General features: G+C 57.0%; 1 protein-coding gene across 1 annotated transcript; it reads right to left on the bottom strand.

Annotated features, from left to right (window-relative positions):
* Nucleotides 1-3,343: 3,343 nt before the first annotated feature.
* On the bottom strand, nt 3,344-12,039 carry HEYL (hes related family bHLH transcription factor with YRPW motif like). Its single transcript, XM_064398108.1, has 5 exons — nt 11,720-12,039; nt 8,222-8,288; nt 7,794-7,877; nt 7,262-7,343; nt 3,344-5,889 (listed from the first exon to the last, which is right to left on the bottom strand). Exons 1-5 carry the CDS (start codon nt 11,797-11,799, stop codon nt 5,222-5,224), a joined length of 981 nt encoding a protein of 326 aa, XP_064254178.1. The 5' UTR covers nt 11,800-12,039; the 3' UTR covers nt 3,344-5,221.
* Between the last annotated feature and the right edge of the window lie 5,260 nt (nt 12,040-17,299).

The following is a 17,299-nucleotide window of genomic DNA, read 5'->3' as shown; positions in this document are numbered from 1 at the left end:
CGCGAAGATTGGCCCTCCCCTCATGAGGGGAGGCTGTGGGAGCTGGGCCTGGAGGAGGGAAGGCTGAGAGGAGATCCCATAAATCTATAAAATATCCCCAAGGGGTGTCAGAGGAATGTGCCAGACTGGTCAGTGTTGCCAACATGGAGCAACAGCCATAGGCTAAAACACAACTTCGACCTCAACAGATTTAGGGACAAACAATCCCCTGTGGCAGAGAGATGGATCCACAGCAACGAACCCCAGAAGAGTTTGTGGGGTTGTTTCCCCTCCCAGCCCATCCTTCGTGTGCAGATGTCTCACAGGGCAGCTCAGTAAAACCCAAAAAATCCAGGAAAGCCTCCTGGGGAGAGCAGGGCCATGGGGCTGGGATGGGGCAAGGAGCAGAGGAATGCACCAGGAGAGCGAACAATTCCTCTGGGATTTTTCTTCTCACTGCTCCGAGCTCTGGCTTGGGAGGTGTCGCTGGCAGCGGGATGAGGAGCGGTCGGAGCTGGAGCCGTTCCCACAACCTCCTCCTCCTCTTCAGAGCATCATTTTCCCCCAAATAAGCGCGAGTTCCCGCGGCAGCCCTGGCGCTGTGCCAGCTCCCGTCACGGGCTGCCCTGGAGCGGGACCAAGGGTTCCGATGGCTCCCCATGGAAGCGAGCTGTCAGTCCTTCTTCCCAACAGAAAGCTGCTGGAATGGGAGAGGGATTCACCCCCCTCTGCTGCTTCAGGCTCATGAGATCAGCTCCGGGGAGATCCGTAATTATCTATTTCCAGCATCTTCAGCGGAGCGTGAGGACACGGCAGTGCAGGATTCAGTGATTCATCAGTGACCTTCAGGCTCCATGGCTGTTCTGTTAAGGGGGACTAAGATAGTCTGTTAGCTGGGCATTGTGGCTTTTCAATTGTTAAATTGCCTTTAATTTGCTTTAAAAGCGGGATACAACGTTATCATAAAAATGGGCTATGATATCTTCCCCTTCAGTGGAATAATCTCCCACTACAGTGGAACAATCAAGAGTAGGAGAAAAAAAGGTAAAAATAGCAAAGCAAATTGTAGTGATTTGCAATATTTTCTCTCTTGAAAAACACGAATGACACAAATCCTCCTCCTCCTGGTCTCATCCTTCTCCCAACAGCTGACGGTGCTGCGAGGCCGCACTGGTGGGATCACACCTGCCACTGTTTTGTGCTCGGTCCTTCACAGCTGGCACCTCCTCCGCTGGGAAACCAGGGACACGACACAAGCGTGTCGCTGTGGAAGCGTTCAGCTCCTGCTTTGACAGCTAAAGTCAAAACACAGCCCAGCTCAAAGAGCGTGTTTCCGCATAAAACGCCCTTTGGCTGCAGCAGCCGCTGTGGCTCTGATTTGGAACATATTTAGTGACATTTGTGCTCCCTCCCAGGGGACTCGGTGCAGACAGCCACAGTCCTGTGTCCTGCTCGATGCTTTTCACTCCCCACGCGGAATAACAGGCTGAGGGCACCAAACTGCCCCAGGGGCCCCGCTGCTCTTGGTGCCCTCAACACACGAGTGCAGCTGCTCCTGGTGACCAGCGATACCTGAGACCCTCCCAGCTGGCCCTCTCAGGACCTCCAGCAGCGCCTGGAGCAGAGGGGACATCTGCTAATGGCTTTATCTGGCCAATCCGTGCCCATGGATGGTGCTGGTGGGTGACCCATCCGTCATCCAGAGGCTTCCCAAGCTGCTGTGCCTCCGTGTGTCCGAGCTGTGCCTCGGTCGTTGATGGCCACCCTGGAAGATCACCCAGTTCCCAGCACAGATGGCAGGTTTTCCACCAAGTGCTGCCCCCGCTTTAGGGTTTCTCCTGCTCGGCTTCAGGATTTCACCAGCAGATGGCAGGGCGGCATTGCTCCACGAGCAGAAGGGAAGGCGAGCATTTCACCCAGGGCAGGCAGCGGCAGAGCTGAGATAAGCGATGTTTTTCATGCAGGGGAATTTGGGAGAGCAGGGCTGGCTCCTGGAGCACCTGCTGCACAGCAGATCTCCCGCAGCCTGGGAGTGTCCCTGTCCCCTCCAAGCTCGCTCATCAGGACCCTGTTTTGTTCCAGCCACGTCGGGTGGGAGCCTTGTTTAACACCGCTGTGCCACCGAGCTGCCCACGCCTTCCCACAGGCTTCTCCATCAGGATTTTTTTGCCTGAAGAACAAGGATGAAGGGAGTGCACCAAGAGTTCGGGGATTTCCCCTGCAGGGTAGATCAAAAGCTGCCAGGATGTATTAGGGTTTAGGCTAAAGAAAACCCTGGGAAAAAAAATAAAATAAAATGAAGCTGCAGTCCCGAGCTACTGCTCTGTAATCACCGTGGGGAGAAAACCCCACGGGCCTGAACCGATGCCCTTCCACCCACCCTGGCTCCCGTTTGATCCGCGGAGATCAGGAAGTGGGTTTGTTTTTTTCTTTTTTTTTTTTTTTTTTTTTTTTTTTTTTTTTCCCACTGTCTCTGTTTTGTTTTAGCACTGTAGCCCGCGGGGCCGGTTTGTGTGCCTGCCTCCCACGGAGGGGAATTTGGTTCCTCTCTCTGGCCGAGGCCACAGCAGAGCGCTGGGCTCCCACCGCCACCTCCAGCCGGGTCAGGGCAGCCCAGGCACCAGCGGGGCGAGCCGGCATCAATAGCCCCATTATTGCTCTTCAAGTTTCTCCCCGCTTCCAGACGGATGCTGCATTACTCCATCACAGCTGCAGTTGCTCCCTTCCAGCAATTCCCCACACAGCACTTCAGGAAGGGATTTATGGGCGGTTTTGAAAGGCATTTTGCAGCGAGAAGGAGTTATGGGAAAGGAAGCTGAATTCCCACCATTCCCCAGTAAAATTCTCCCAAGCATCTTTCACGAAGAGGGATCATTTACTGGTCCTTTCCTCAAAACAGAGACGGGCTCTCAGCTGTGGCTCTTTGTTTAGCCCAAAGCCTTTCCCGACAGCGAGATGCCACAGGGGTTATTCTGGCCCTGGCTGCAAAGGGTCAGGAGACCAGGGCGAGCCCTCAGTCTGGCTGTGGGGCTCTGCCAGACTCCATCTGTTCCCTGACACTTTTGTAGACATTAAATGAAATTATTTCTTCTATTGCCAATCTCAGGGCAGGTCTTGGTGAATACCCTCTGATTTTGACTCGTTTTCCAGAGTAAAAAGTCTTGGGGCCAGAATGATCAAGAGCTATAAAACAATCAGAGGAGATGGCACCTTAAATTTTTTATCTTACCTTTTTTTTAAGCTTTTCAGGTATCAAAACCTGCCACAAATTCACTCACCAATGACCTTCCCAGGTCCCTTCCGTGATCCAGGCAGGCTGGATGAGCGGATCGGATTCACTTCAACACTACATTGCACAACCAGGACAGGGGTTTGAAAGACTTTATTTGACACCTTTGCTGATGTCACAGCTTGTGAATCTAAGAGCACTGCACAGTGTAAAGTGAGGCCGTGAGCTCTAGTGCACAAACCAGCTGCAGGAACAGCCAGGGTCCACGAGGATTTCCCTCCTGTGACTTTATTAAAAGGGAATAGTTGTTCCTGGCTGATTCCGGCACTTGAGGACAAGGGTGAGAAGCAGCAGAGGCATTTCTGCGTGTTAAGTGCCGTGACTTCCATCAAAACAACTGGGAGGGACTCACTTCCCAAACCATGGCAGATACATACATTGACATGCACATGGCAGATACCATCTGCAGGAAGGAAAACAACAGCTCATCCACACAGCCCAACCGGCTGCACCTCTGACCCGAGGCATAGGAAGAGTTTCTCCCACTCAGAAGAGATCTTCTCCCTCTTTTTTACCTTTCTTTGCACTCACTTCTTCTCTCTTTCCATGTTGGAGTGCTGTAGAGATGGGCAAGGGGTGGGCATGCAGCTGGGTCCAGAATATTCTGCAGGTGTACCCAGCAAGTCAAGGCACAAATGCAGGGAGCTGTTCAGGTGAGGGGGAGCACTGGGACACCCTGCTCTGCCACCACAGGACATGGCACAGGGGCAGAGTGGCTTGAAAGCTTCAAGCTTCTGTTCTTTGTGCCCAAAGAAGAGAGGAGGGGAGGCCAGCTGCAGGAGCAGAGGTGTGATCCGCTGTGACAGTCATCTAGGAGCACACGGGGCAAGGTAGGGAGAGCTCTCAGGACTCAGGACAAGTGCAGTGACACCTCAGTGGGTTTTGGTCCCGGCCCAGGGAGGGGAATGAGAGGTGTGAGACCCAAACCTAGTGCTGGAGAAAGAAAACAGAGACATTGTGGGAGGGGAGGGTGAGGGATGCTGAGCTCAGGGAGAACAAGGGAGGCACTTCAAATTCAGGCTGCTCCAACCCATTTCCCCCCTTTGCAGTCAGGGCTGTTCAGCAGGGGGTGGAGGAGAGACAGCTCCAGCAGGGAGGCTGACAGAGGAAAAGGCATTTTCTTCTCACTTTGGCAGTCAGAGCCTTCCCCTCGGTAACAGGCGTCCCTTTGAAATCCTCTGTCTCACCTCTTCACACCTCGGCGGGGCAGGGGCTGTGCCCGGGTGGCCTGGCCGGCTGCTCCAGCAGGGTTTGTGCCAGGAACCCAGCACAGGCCCTGCAGCCACGGCAGGATCTCAGCTGGGCTGTGGGAACGAGCCCTGCTAAGCCGCTGCCTCACTCCACCTTAAGGGCACATAAGTGGGAAAAGCTGGTAATGCGGAGAGGAAAGCACAGGGATTAGCAGGCAGCCAGTTCTCTTAGGAGCTGGGGGGGCTGGAGCCTGCCTTGAGGGTGCCAGCAGTGCTGGGCATGGGGTGTGAGCTGTGTCCATCCCCCCACACCAAAATTAGGCGCTGCAGCTGGGGGATGCGTCGCAGGCAATCGGCACGAGCAAGTCTGGCTGGCAGCTCCGAGTCCCCGGGGAAATAAAGACAGGATTTCAAGGCTGGCTGTTTTCCAAAGGAGAGCAAGGCTGGGTTCTGCAGAGGGGTTTGCTGGAGGAGGAACAGGGTTGGGATCTGCGTGTGCCCCCTCCCTCATATCCAGAAGGGTCTGGAGCGTGGCCTCGTGCATGGAACTGGATGTGATTTACGTTTGCAGGCAGCACGAGGGAGAGGACGTGATGGTGAGGCGAGGAGGGCGGTGCAAGGAGGGAGGCAAGAGCGGAGAGAATTTTCTCTATGGATCCTTGGCTTCTGCAAAGCAGGAGAGATGCCTTTTCAACCGAGTTTGTTCTCAGCCCTGTGGGCGACGAGCGCGGGAGAACTCCTGTCTCCGGAGGGGGAGGGAGGGTCAGAAAGCCCCGATTTCCGTCGCCCAGGAGCGGCAGATCCTGGATGTCCCAACCCTGATCCCTGGTCCCTGCGTGGCAGCGCCCAAGACGGGAGGTGCCGCGTAAGCTGGCGGCACAGGGATGCCGGCAGAGGCTGGGGAGAAGAGGAACGTGGCGATTTGGCTGCTCTTGGATGTGCCCTCTCTCAGTGCTCCCGCTGGCGATGGCATCCTGGGCACGGCTGGCACGGCTGCGGCCGAGCTGGCGCCGCGGGCCCTCCGGCTGGAGGAGCCCATCCTGCTGGCCAGGAAGCTCCGGCGGGAGGGAAGCATCTCACCGGGGACACGGCGGAGAGGGGCTGGCCTCACTGCAGGGCTGGGGTAAGCCAGGGAAGATGCAGTCAGAACAAGCGGAGCGGGAGCAGCCTCCCTCCTGGGGATCTGCACGGGCCCGGCGGCGCCGTGCAGGAAGGACCAGGGCCAGGTCTGGACGGGCAGCAGGGATGTGGCCACGGGCGAAGGCTCCATTTCTGCCACGTAATTATTCAGGTGGGAGAGGAGTCGCAGCCGGATGGGGTCGGCAGCGTTCTGGCCCTCGAGGATGCCCAGGTACCTGACAACTTCGGTGAGACACTCGCGGAATCCGATGCTTCTGTAATCCACAGCCAGAGCCCGGGCATCCAGGAAGCCTGGGGGGAGAGGACATGGGTGACAGTAAGGCCGTGCAGAGCTCAGGAATGCGCTTGGATTTCACTACCCTCTCTAATGCACTGTGTATTTCACTTGAGGCACTTTGCTGCCTGTGATATTCCTGAAGCAGGCAGCCAAGTGGGTGTCCCAAGGGACTGGACGTTGGTGTGCATGAGAGAGGCATCTGCGGTTATCTCAGCGGGATAAACCCGCCAGGTCAGCGAGCCTCTCACTGCTGTGAGACCACAAGGAGGTTTCATTAGCTGTGCTCAGGAAGAAAGGGGCTTTTTTCCTATTGGATTCCACCAGTGATGCTGGAGATGTGGCTGTGGGCTAGCTGGGCACTGGGGTTGGGCTGCCTTTGCCAGTGGGATATTCCACTCGGGACAGTGTCTCCTCAATGCACCACTTCCCTCTGCCTGGCTCCCAAAATTTACACTCCCTTCAAAGCAATGTCACGGGGCAGTGGCAGAACCAAAGCAGCTGGGCTGAGGAAGCTCAAAACCACAGAAATCAGCAACCAACCGCTGATTTTCAGGCTTCTGCTCCCAACTTGCAGCTTCATGAGACCATAAGCAATAAAGCAGAGAATGTCACAGCACACTGAAGTGCTGGACCACTGTGCTTGATGGGGTCTCTCGTGACAATGCAGCCCTTTGTTGCAGTGCAGTCAAACTGAATATCTAAACAAATGTTCCAGACCAAGTTACAGCCCTGAACCAAAGCCTGGATGCCAACAATGTCCCCAGCAAGCCAAAACTGGGTGGTAAGCAAGCCAGAGGCTTCTTTACTGGAGCTGTGATCTCCATCCTGTTAACTGGAACAGGACAGAGGGTCTGTACTGAGGTCTCAGTACAAATAAGACCTTTGTTGGGTTATTCACAGGGCTCCCTCTCTCTTCTTATAACAACCAAGAGACACACACACAAAAAAAAAAAAGAAAAAAAAAAGAAGAAAGGGAAAAAAAGCCTTGTTTATTTGCCGAGTCCTCATGCAGAATTCAGCCTCCGCAGGAAATGTATCCCAGGGAGGAGGTAAAGAGTTTAATATGGTTTTTCTGGAAGCAGGCTCCATTTCTGAGCAGGAATAAATGAGTCTCTGGCAAAACAGCTTTTAGCAGGGGGTGTGACACCAGCAGTGCTGTCCCTGTGGGGCTGGGGGTTCAGCATCCCACACTCCCCAGTCTCCCAAATGGATGCATGGGAAGCTGACCCATCTGTAGGAAAATGCCCACCTGCCCTCCCTGAAAAGGTATTTCCCTTGGGAAGCAGGCAGAGCTAGCTGGAGGCAGCTCCCCAAATTCCAGTGAGGAATTTTCCTTCCAGGTTTGCACCTTCACCTCACCCATGTGCTCGTAAGAGCATCTCTTACCTGTTCCTCCTGTGGCATGAAGCATTTTTAAGTGATCCACTGTCATTTGTAGAATTTCTGCCTTCTCCAGCTTGGAAGACCCCTGTGTTTGGAGCAGAAAGGAAAAGCCATTTGTCATTTTATGGTGCAGGGCTTTGTGCCTCTCAGGAGCTGGGGTCTGACCAGTGGTTTCCTCCCTGAAACCTCCCTGAAGCCCAGGAGTGCTCAGAATGGCTCAGGGCAACCACCAGGGCTCTGTTTTTTACATCAAGTGAACAGAAAAAAAGAGCTCCTACCCGATGCAGCTTTAAAAAAATCCCCATTTCTGTGCTTCCTCATATCTACAAAACACTTCCTAGATTGATCTGATCCTCCCCAGGGCTCCTGAATATTTGCTAATATCATTTCACCACCCCATTTCCACCACCTACTTACTCCCCGGAGTGAGGAGGATAAGAAAGGCAAAGCCTTGCTCCGAATTCCCTCATTCTGGGGGCTGCACCCCAAGGGCTGCAGCCTCCCAGGGGCACCAGGGGCTCACCCAGACCCTCACCTGCTTCTCGAAGGCCGTGGGCACCAGGCGCCGCAGCTCCGAGAGGCTGCTGTTGATGCGGTCACGGCGCCGCTTCTCGATGATCTGGGGGAGATGCCCAAGCAGGCAGAAGAAACCACAGTCACTCACAGCCACAGCTCACAGATCTAAAGCCCTCCAGGTGCTTTGGAAGGGCTGTGTGTGTCAATGTTTTGGGGCGCAGGAGGTGAGTGAAGAAACGTGGAGTGGTGTGATAAGCCCAGGTGAAACTGCTCTCCCCTTTTCTGCCAAATGTCTGGAGAGAAAATTGGCTTTTTGGGAGGGTTCTGCAGGAGGTGGAGCAGGAGCAGTGTAAAGGTGGTTTCAACAGTAAGGATTGGCCAACAGCCCCCCAGTGCACACAGGGCCAGCCTGAGCAGGGGACACTGATCACCATAAGGGACACTCACCCCTCTCCTCTTCTTCCTGGCTTGTATCTGAGATGTCGTGGTGGGAGACACAGACCTGGAAACATGGCTGGAAAGGAAGGAGAAGGGATCATTTCTGGCTGGAGAGCAACCTCTGTTGCACATATGTTCTACACACGTTTGCCATCTGCATTTTCCTCCCCCCACCCCAAAAAATGTCTTCTGTGGTTCACATCTCATTTTTACCCACAACACAGAGCTCAGGAATTGGGGATGGGGAGCAAAGCAGAGACTTGAATCCCACTCTCTCCCCTCCAAGAATCTCCCACCAGCCTGGGACAGATTTCTGCACCAAACTGTCCATCCTCTCCCAGGCACAATTCTTCTGTCCCAGCCTGTGATGGCATCTCCACGGGGCTGGAAAAGCAGTGATCTGAGCTCTGGAGTCATGGCCTTTTTTCCTCCGTGTGCGAACCTCCCGTCTCTCGTGTCTGAGCCTGCCCTGTCTGCAGGGCTTTGCATCTCAGAGCCGTGATAGCAGGAGGGATCTGAGCTCTGGGATCTGAGCTGCCACCCAGGGAGGGCTGGCTGCTCCTCAGGGTGAGGCCAGCGGTGGCACTGATGTGGTTTCTGAGGGCTTCCCACAGAGTCGCTTCCCAAACCACAATTTTCGGGGTGGGCTGGGATGTTCTGAACTCACGGACACCCCTGAACCATTCAGAGAGGAGCTGGGCAGGGAGGACACCTGGCAGGAGGTGACAGAGCAGGGACCCTCCTGCTGGCTCACAGCTCTGCTCAGGGGACCAGGGACATTGTGGGGACAGTCTAAGGAACAGGGCCCCACAAACCCCCCGTGCCTGCCCAAAGGTCAGCACCAGACATGCCGAGGGAGGCAAAGTTCAACCCTTAGGTCCCCATGGAGGTGAAGTCTCCACAACCACGGATAACCAGGCGTGGGAAACTCCCTGCAGCAAGACCCCGTGGCTGAGGAGGGGGACGAGGCTGGCTGGGCCACCTCCCACCTCCCCCAAGCAGGGTTTGTCCCTCTGGCGAGGGCAGCTGGCTCAGGGCTGTGTCTGTGCCTTACGAAACTCGGAGCAGGGATGTGAACACGCCTGCAATCCCGGCCAGCCCGGCGCGCCGCAGGGAGCAGGGCTGCTGTCAGACACCCAAATCTGGAAAAGGGGCACCTGGGTTCACCCCAATCCAAATGTTTTTCAGTTTGACGAAGCGTTTTAATAAGAGTCTATTAAGGATTTTCCTGCACAGACAGTGCTGTCTGCAGCGAGCCGACCCAGCTCAGCCTATTAAAAATAGGCCCAAGCGAGGTGCTTTCAGAAGTGGTTTCACACAATAACACGTTCTTCTGCTGCCTGCTCTGCTCATCTCCATACAGGTCCCCTATTTGAATGTCTGCTGGGTGGGCTCTCTCTGGGCAGAGGTGCTGGCTGGCTCCACAAGTACTAACACGCGTCGCCAGCTACACAGACACAGAGAATGAGCAGTTTTGGTGTGAAAACAGGCTCTGTGTGGACACCAGGGTGCTTTAGGAGCAGGGGGTAGGTGCTGCATTCACCTGAAAATGCAAAGCAGGCACCCAAAGAGGAATAGTGATTTTTGAAACTCTCTTTGTAGAGCTGTCTGGATGCGTTACTCTCGGTGAGCCTCAAGTCCAGATGTGGATATCAACACCCATCTCACTGCAAAATGTATTTTAAAAATACATCTGGTGGATTTGCACCGCATAAAAGATGGCGTGAGTATATTCTCCGGTGATTAAAGTTTCTGCATTGCTCTTTGCTTGGTTTTACCATCCACAGCACAACTCTGGCTGTGAGCTGAGCAGGTCCTGCACTTCTGCAGTGACCCCGGAGCCTAAACTTGCTCCACGCTCTGATCCAAGCCTCACACCCGGCGTGACTCATCCCCTCGCTGCAGGGAAACTGGTTTGCCCAAACCGCTCAAGCCATGGGTAATGGGCTGGGAACCCCAGCCAGGCAGCCTCTCTCTGCTCTAATCACTCCTCCTCCTCACTCCCCACCTGGAAATGTTTGATTTTTCTGGGTGCACCAGCATCGCATGCAGGATGGCATTACTCGGGGTGTGACCTCAGCGGGGCAGGAACAGCTCTTCTGGCCGTAGATTTGCGTGGCATGAGGAACAACATCCACCTATACAAATACCACCAGATCACAGCCAGCCTGGTTCCACCACTGGCTCCAGAAGGGAAACACATTAGCAGCACCAGAGAGAGATTAAAAGTTCATCATTACTGGTCACCGAAATAAAATATTGTAACAAAAATTCCAGTGCTTTATCCCTCAGGGTCCTATGGACTCTGTGCTGCACTGATGTGAAGAGGTGGGATCCATTCCAGCTGCAGCAGGGAAGCAGCTGAAATACTGAAATACTGATGCACTTGGAAATGCGTAAGGGCTCAGGGAATTTCTGCAGGACGTTTTGTGTAAGACGTGCCCGACTCTGCTGCGACTGTATCAGAAGCAGATTCATGAATTTAGTCCCATGAGAAGCTGAGCTTGGCACCAGCCAGGCAGTTTCTCCACTCAGGATACCAAAGAGCAAGAGGGAATGAATTAATCCAAGGCCTCACTGGACGCCGAGGGAGGGAAAACACTTGGCTACTGAAACAAGAGTTCAAAAGCAGCTGATTTTTGGATGGGAACAAATAACAGAGCCTTTCCTTCATCCCCTGTGCCGTCTGCACCCTCGGAGCCTGGGAGGGCTGACCCAGCCTGGCAACTCTGGGGATGCCCGGTGCCAGGCGAGCCCGAGGGCATCGCCCGGGGAACCACACACCGTCCTGTCCTCACCATTCCCTCACAAACAGCCGAGCCCAGAGCCGCAAGTGCAGCTCGGCAGCGATGGGACAGAGCCTGCCGAGCTGCCGGGGGCACCGGGGCAGCCCTTCCCCGCTCGGGCTCCCTCCCTAGCGCATCACAGCCCCAGCTGCTGCTTCGCGAGCGCATCAGCACCGCAGAAGCGTTTTTCTCCTGCAAAACCTCTCGATTCTTCCACATTCCCTGGTTGCCGGGAGCGCAGGGGGTGCGGGTGCCTCTGCTCTGGGGGGGCTGCCCCATCTCGGGGTGCAGAGAACAGAACTCCCACTGCCCTTCCGCCTGGCAGGAGAAGACCACGGCGCTGGCTTTGATGGGATTCTCCCGAAGCTCCTAACGCAGCTTTAACACTTGTATGGCCACTTCGGCTTCCTCGCGGGGTCAGCCCCACGGCCAGCACCAGCCCTGGCCGACACTGGGGTCATCCTGCCGGTCCCCGCAGGACCAGCGCGACCCGGAGGGGTTAGGCGAGGTGCGAGGGACTCCCGGTGCGGCGGTGGCAGCGCCGGTGCCCTCCCGTGCCGTGCCCCGTGGCACAGCCGGTGCCCTCCCGTGCCGTGCCCCGTGGCACAGCCGGTGCCCTCCCGTGCCGTGCCGGGCAGACACCGAGCGCTGCCCCCCGAGCAGCTCGCGGGGAGCGGCGCCGGGACCCCAAAAACCCGCGTGGCACGGAGCCTGCCCTCACCTGTACTCCTCCTCCCGGCCCACGTCGATGGTGCCGTCAGACTCCGTGTCGGACGAGCTCTCCTCGCACAGCCGCTTCATCCTGCCGCGGGGAGAGGCCGCTGGGCTCGCCGAGGTTGCCCCACGCGTGGCCCCGGTGGCCGCCGCCGTCCCTGCCCGCCGCGCTCGGGGCAGCGCTCCGTCCCTGCCCGGGCTCCGCCGCTCCGGCCCCGCACGGCTCCTCCCCTGCCCGCTGCGCCTTTCCCACCCCCGGCTCTCCTCGCCCGGCTCCCTCCCGGCACGTCCCCACCTCCCGGGTAATGGGTTAATGAGCCACCATCTCCCGGGAGTGACGGATTACGCGGCCGCGCCGGCGCTCCCCGGTTCCCAGGGCCCCCCCTCCTCGCCCCCCCGCCTCCTCCCGCTCGCTGGTCGAAATCCCAAGTCTTCCTGTAAAAGGAACAGTCTGTGTGAACCGTCTCATGTCCCCCCCTCCTGCCCACGGCCCCCCTTCCACCCGCTGCACATTGGCCTCAGCCCCAGTTTAAAGGGACCAGTGACCTCACTGGCAACAGAAAACCGTGGGAAAGAGATGGGACTGATAAAGCCTTGAGTTGTTTCAGGGAAAAATCAACATCCAGCCCCACACGCACACACATGTCTGCCCGGGCACTCGGCAGGCTCGGCGTTGGGATGGAGGGCGGCTCGCTGGGAGCGCGGAGCTCCTCGGGGACGCCGCTCAAAGGGCTGGCATCGACCAGCGGCCACGGCCAGGGCCGGGGTGGCAGCGGTGGCACGGCCAGGCCTGGCACGGCAGCGCCGTGGTCCCGCCGGGAGCTCGGCCCCCTGCCACGCTCCCACAGCCTCGGAGCCCTGCAAGCGCCAGCTCACGGCGCTGCCAGGGCGTTTGACACCCACCCTGTGAGGCAAAACGGCCGAAGCCCAGCTTTAGGCTTTGTAACACTCAATCGCTGATTTCTGGTCTCTTTTCACAAAGCTGGAAACTTTAACCCACAGCCCAGCATCGAGCGAGCATCTCCCTTTCCCCGCTCCTGCAGGAATCTGCTTTTCAGAGCCCTGCGCTGCTAAAATCCCCCAAGGCAGCAAAAACGTGTGCGTGTGGGAGAGAGACAGAGAGAGGGGAGGAGGGAGAGCGCTCCAGTGGAGGTTCCCAGTACGAAAATAATGCCTTTTATTTTGAAGAAAATAATCAGCGCTGAGATCTGGCAGCACGTGGGTTTCCCAAAGCCCTTCTGCAGAGACCGCGGCGGCGATAAGAGCCCGGGCCAGCCAAGCCGCCCGTGGCCTCCTGGGCTGCTCCCTATCTCCCTCAGCCATCTCTGCCAGCTCACCCACCGAGGTGTCTGCAATTCCCCGGAAAAGCCAAATCCCAGCTCCTGCCTGCCCTTCGCCCACGCCTGCCCCAGCTGAGCAAAACACGGACCCCCCCACCCACCCCGAGCAGTTTTTTGGGATGGAAGCACGCCATCCTCCCTTCTGAAGTGAAGCAGCAGGGACCTGAACCAGCCATCCCGGGCTGGAGTGGAGCACTGACATCTCAGCAGTGTTTGTAAACTGAAAAAAGGGAGTAAAACCTTTGCTTTAGGTCACAGCACTTCGTTACTCTAATTCTGGTGGTTTGTTTTCACTATGAGAAGTGGTCAAGAAGCCGAGCTGTTATTAGCTTCCATTTCCAAATGAAAAGTTACTTTGAATCAGAAGAATTAGGAAAGTTATTTTAGCAGTTTTGAGACCCGCTCCTCCTCCCTTTCCAAGGGGATTTCAGTTAGAAACACATACATCTCCAAACCAAACTTCCCATAAACATGTGTTTTTGAGAGATTAATACTCTTTCCACTGATAAAACCATTTCAATGGGATCCTGAGATTGGTTGTTTCAGGCTCTTGCTCATATCACAGCGAGCCTGAACCAAGCCGAGCCCAGACCTGCCACAGAGGAACACTTTTCTTCTCCATTAGAAAGGAATTCACTGTCCAGACTCCATCTTTTCTGGGCCCTGTCTAAGCATCATTATCTGGGTTCAATTGAAGTGTAATTGGCAACATGTTTTTCTAGGATTACACTTCATTATGAACAGAGCGGGGGCCCCAAAACCCACTTCTCCTGTAACCGGATCCCTTCTGCAGCCTGTGCTCCTGGAGAGTCGCTTCTAATCGACCCCAGGGATCCCAGGGGGGATTGTGGGGGACATCTGAGCCCCCCCAGATGGAGCAGAGACCCCTCACGGGCTGCTTCAGTGGAGACAACAAGGGAGGATTAAATGGGCGTGTGGGGAGCTGGATTTTGGGAGTGTCACCCATGTCCCAGGGAGGGAGCAGCCAGACCTCCCCCACGGCAGGCAGGGAGAGCTGGGGTGCAGAAATGGGGGCTCTGCCCCTCCTGGCCTCTCTCTGCGTGTCTTTGCAGCCAATTCCCACGGTACAGTGACCCCGAGAGCAGAGCCACAAGCAGTGGGTGACCAACCTCTGCCCACAGCTGATTTGCTCTTCCCTGGAGAGCTCCAGGCTTTGCCACAGCCAAGCCAGGGAATTATCAGAGGAAATCTCTCCCCAAGCCCTGAATTAACAGCGCTGGTCCCGTGCTCAGGGCTGTGTCCCCTCTGCAATCACAGCAAGCATTGCTGCAATGTCTGTCCCTGTCCCTGGGACCCTGTGAGACCCTCAGGGACTCAGGAGCTGGTGAGAGCTGTCCCTGAGACCCCTGTGAGACCCCCAGGGACTCAGGAGCAGTGAGAGCTGTCCCTGGGACCCCTGTGAGACCCCCAGGGACTCAGGAGCAGTGAGAGCTGTCCCTGAGACCCCTGTGAGACCCCCAGGGACTCAGGAGCTGGTGAGAGCTGTCCCTGAGACCCTCAGGGACTCAGGAGCTGCTGAGAGCTGTCCCTGAGACCCCCAGGGACTCAGGAGCAGTGAGAGCTGTCCCCTGCTCGGGCTGGCTATGCCTCTCCATGGTGGGAACTGTTTCCAGAGGATGGGTGTCACGAGGACGGGGCTAAGCCATCCATCACACCCAGCACTAATTGGCTACCCTGCTTCAGAGGCCAAGGAATAAGCGAGCTGCAAAGATTGATGTCCCTTCCCTGCAGCAGGAAAAACTCTCCGGGCCAGCACTGAGGGTGGATCCCTGCCAGGGACCCGGGACTGCCTGGGTTGGCCCGTGCCAGCCTTGTCCTGGGGGGTGAAGGGCTCCAGACTCAGTGTCCCTGGAGGGGCAATGGTCAGCCCAGCCACCAGCCCCCCCTCCCACGCTGGGACCACGCTGCTCCCTCCCCTCTGCCTTCCCAGCTCTGGGAAATGTCCCAGGAGAGCGGCCAGCTGTGAAAAGCTGCAGCAGCTGGAATGTGGGAGGGAGGGCAAGGCTTCTGGAGAGCCAGAGGCAGCCGAGGAGCAGGGCTTATCTGTTACCTCCCCGTGAACTGACACCTCTGATTTAACCCCGTGCATGCCTGGAATGCCCTGTCCTCACATCTTCAGTCAACATCACCTCCCAAGCTCAGGTCCCACCGCGCCTGCCGGAGCCACAGCTGCCATTTCCAAAAGCAGAGGCCTCCCCGGGCTGCTGGAAGGACTCGTGGCTGTGGACAGACTGCCTCGCCCTGTGCCTCAGCAGATCCATCACGGGCGGGAGGAGCAGGCAGGGCTTTCGGGAGGTGCTTTGGGATGAAAGCGCGGAGGGATGAGTGCGGCATCACCTCCGTGCTCTGTCAGAGCTGGAGCAGGGCCAGCAGAGGATTGTTTGCCGTGGCTCTGCTCCAAGCCAGAGGCACCACAATTGCAAACCCCCCCCCACTTCCCCGGCCCACGCGATCCAGAGCCCGCCCAGCCGACGGCCACGGGCAGTCCAGGGGAGGGAAAAACAACATTTTCCCACAAACCCGTGGCCTCACCCTTCCCCAGGCAGGGACAGGGCAGATCCTGGAGCTGGAACTCGGCGCTGCCCTCACCACCCTGGCAGGGCTGTGTCCTCACACCTATTGCCCCACGGCGGGTCTGGGAATGTGGCTCAGCCCTGCAATCCCATGGGATGGGGCTCCACCAGGCTGCACCTGCTGGGACACCCTGCAGCTGCTGCTGTCCCCTCGAGCCTGTGCCACTCTGTGTCACCAGGGCACTGGGGCTGAGGGACAGGACCGCCATCCTGCTCTGGAATCAGCAGAACCTCCTGGTGGTTTAGCATCAGACACCGCCAGTGGGTTGGGCCCTTGACGTGCCTCAGTTTCCCCACCCATAGTGGCGCTGCTGCACTGGGCACTCGCTTTACAGAGAAGCCACAACGAGTGAAAATTGATATTGCACCAAACCCTGATGGGGTCACTGCGTGTCCAGGAGCCCCTGAGGTCAGGGCTCCCCTGTGGCCACCCAGAGAGGAGTGACGACTTGTTACCAAGTCACTGGGCTGCTCCTCTCTGGTGTTTTGTACCCAGAGAGAGTGGTGGGCACAAGGTGAGGGTGGTGGGGACAAGGTGAGAGTGGTGGGGACAGGGTGAGGGTGGTGGGGACAAGGTGAGGGTGGTGGGGACAGGGTGAGGGTGGTGGGGACAAGGTGAGGGTGGTGGGGCACAGGTGAGCTGCTGTGGCACAGGATGGTCCCCGTGACCATCCTGCAGCCCTGGGCTCGTGGCTCTCACTCTCAGGGATGGGATGAGCCAGCCCTGAGGTGCCAGCCCCGCTCCCACCTCTGGCCTCTGGAAAGCCTTGCATGGCCCTAGGGCTGCACTCCTGCTAGGAAAGGAGAGGAGCTGGGATGGGAAAACCCCGTGGCTGGCGAGGCAAGGTCCTGGCCTTCCCCCGGGGCCAGTCCCCAGGGCTCCGGGGAACACAATGCCTTTGTTTGGGACTTGGCCTGCCAAGGAGCCCTTCCCTGCTCAGCCCCAAAACACCAACCCTTCAAAAGGCCTGTCCTCCCCCTCCCTTCCCCCAGCAATGCTAATGTGCCAGGCCTCTTCTCATGAACCCTGGGAGAGATCAGGCTGGTAGACAGTTTCACCACTTGTTAAATGTGTGTTTAGCGATCTTGTGAGTAGACAAGAACAAATACAAACAAGCCGGGCTGGAGAGCCCCTGCCCCTCCGCCCTGCCTGGAACGCAGCAGCCCCAAAGCCTTTCTTCTCTAACCACTTCAAACTTTCATTTCTTCTGAAGCCACAACAAGGCACACTTTGTAAAGCAAATGAGTAAACAGCAACTTTCAGCTTAAAAGGAAAACAAGGGGGAGGGACTGTTTTTAATTACTGGATTTTAAAAAGGGCTTTATTCTGTTAATTGCTTTCTGTTGTAAAATGTTCTCCTGCACACAGCCCTGGTTCTAGCTGCGTCGCTGCTGGCCAGATGGCACTGCAGAGGCAGTGACAGCATGTGCCTGTGCTGCTTGGCTACACAAGTGCCTTTAACATTCACAGACATCAGCCCCGAGCCCTCGCAGCCTCCTGGAGGTGACACGAGGCACCGAGCCTCGCTCAGACGTGGCCGCTCCTTTGGCACGTCCAACCCCCGCCGCTTCCAAAGCATCGGCACGCACGGAAAAACCTCTGCAGCTTTCAGGGCGAGCTCCCAAAAGGGGCTGATTGCTGCCGAGTGCCTC

This window comes from Passer domesticus, chromosome 24 (assembly GCF_036417665.1).
Source record: "Passer domesticus isolate bPasDom1 chromosome 24, bPasDom1.hap1, whole genome shotgun sequence".
Taxonomy (NCBI): Eukaryota; Metazoa; Chordata; class Aves; order Passeriformes; family Passeridae; genus Passer; species Passer domesticus.
Note: the sequence above shows the minus strand (reverse complement) of the source record. Positions and strands in the feature narration are given on the sequence as shown.

Bases quoted from the DNA above. Each gene is read 5' to 3' on its own strand.
- HEYL (XM_064398108.1), bottom strand. From the start codon at position 11,799: ATGAAGCGGCTGTGCGAGGAGAGCTCGTCCGACACGGAGTCTGACGGC. The intron at 7,344-7,793 runs GTGAGGGTCTGG...CTCCAAACACAG, and splicing joins CCACGGCCTTCGAGAAGCAG to GGGTCTTCCAAGCTGGAGAA. The intron at 5,890-7,261 runs GTAAGAGATGCT...CTCTCCCCCCAG, and splicing joins TCATGCCACAGGAGGAACAG to GCTTCCTGGATGCCCGGGCT.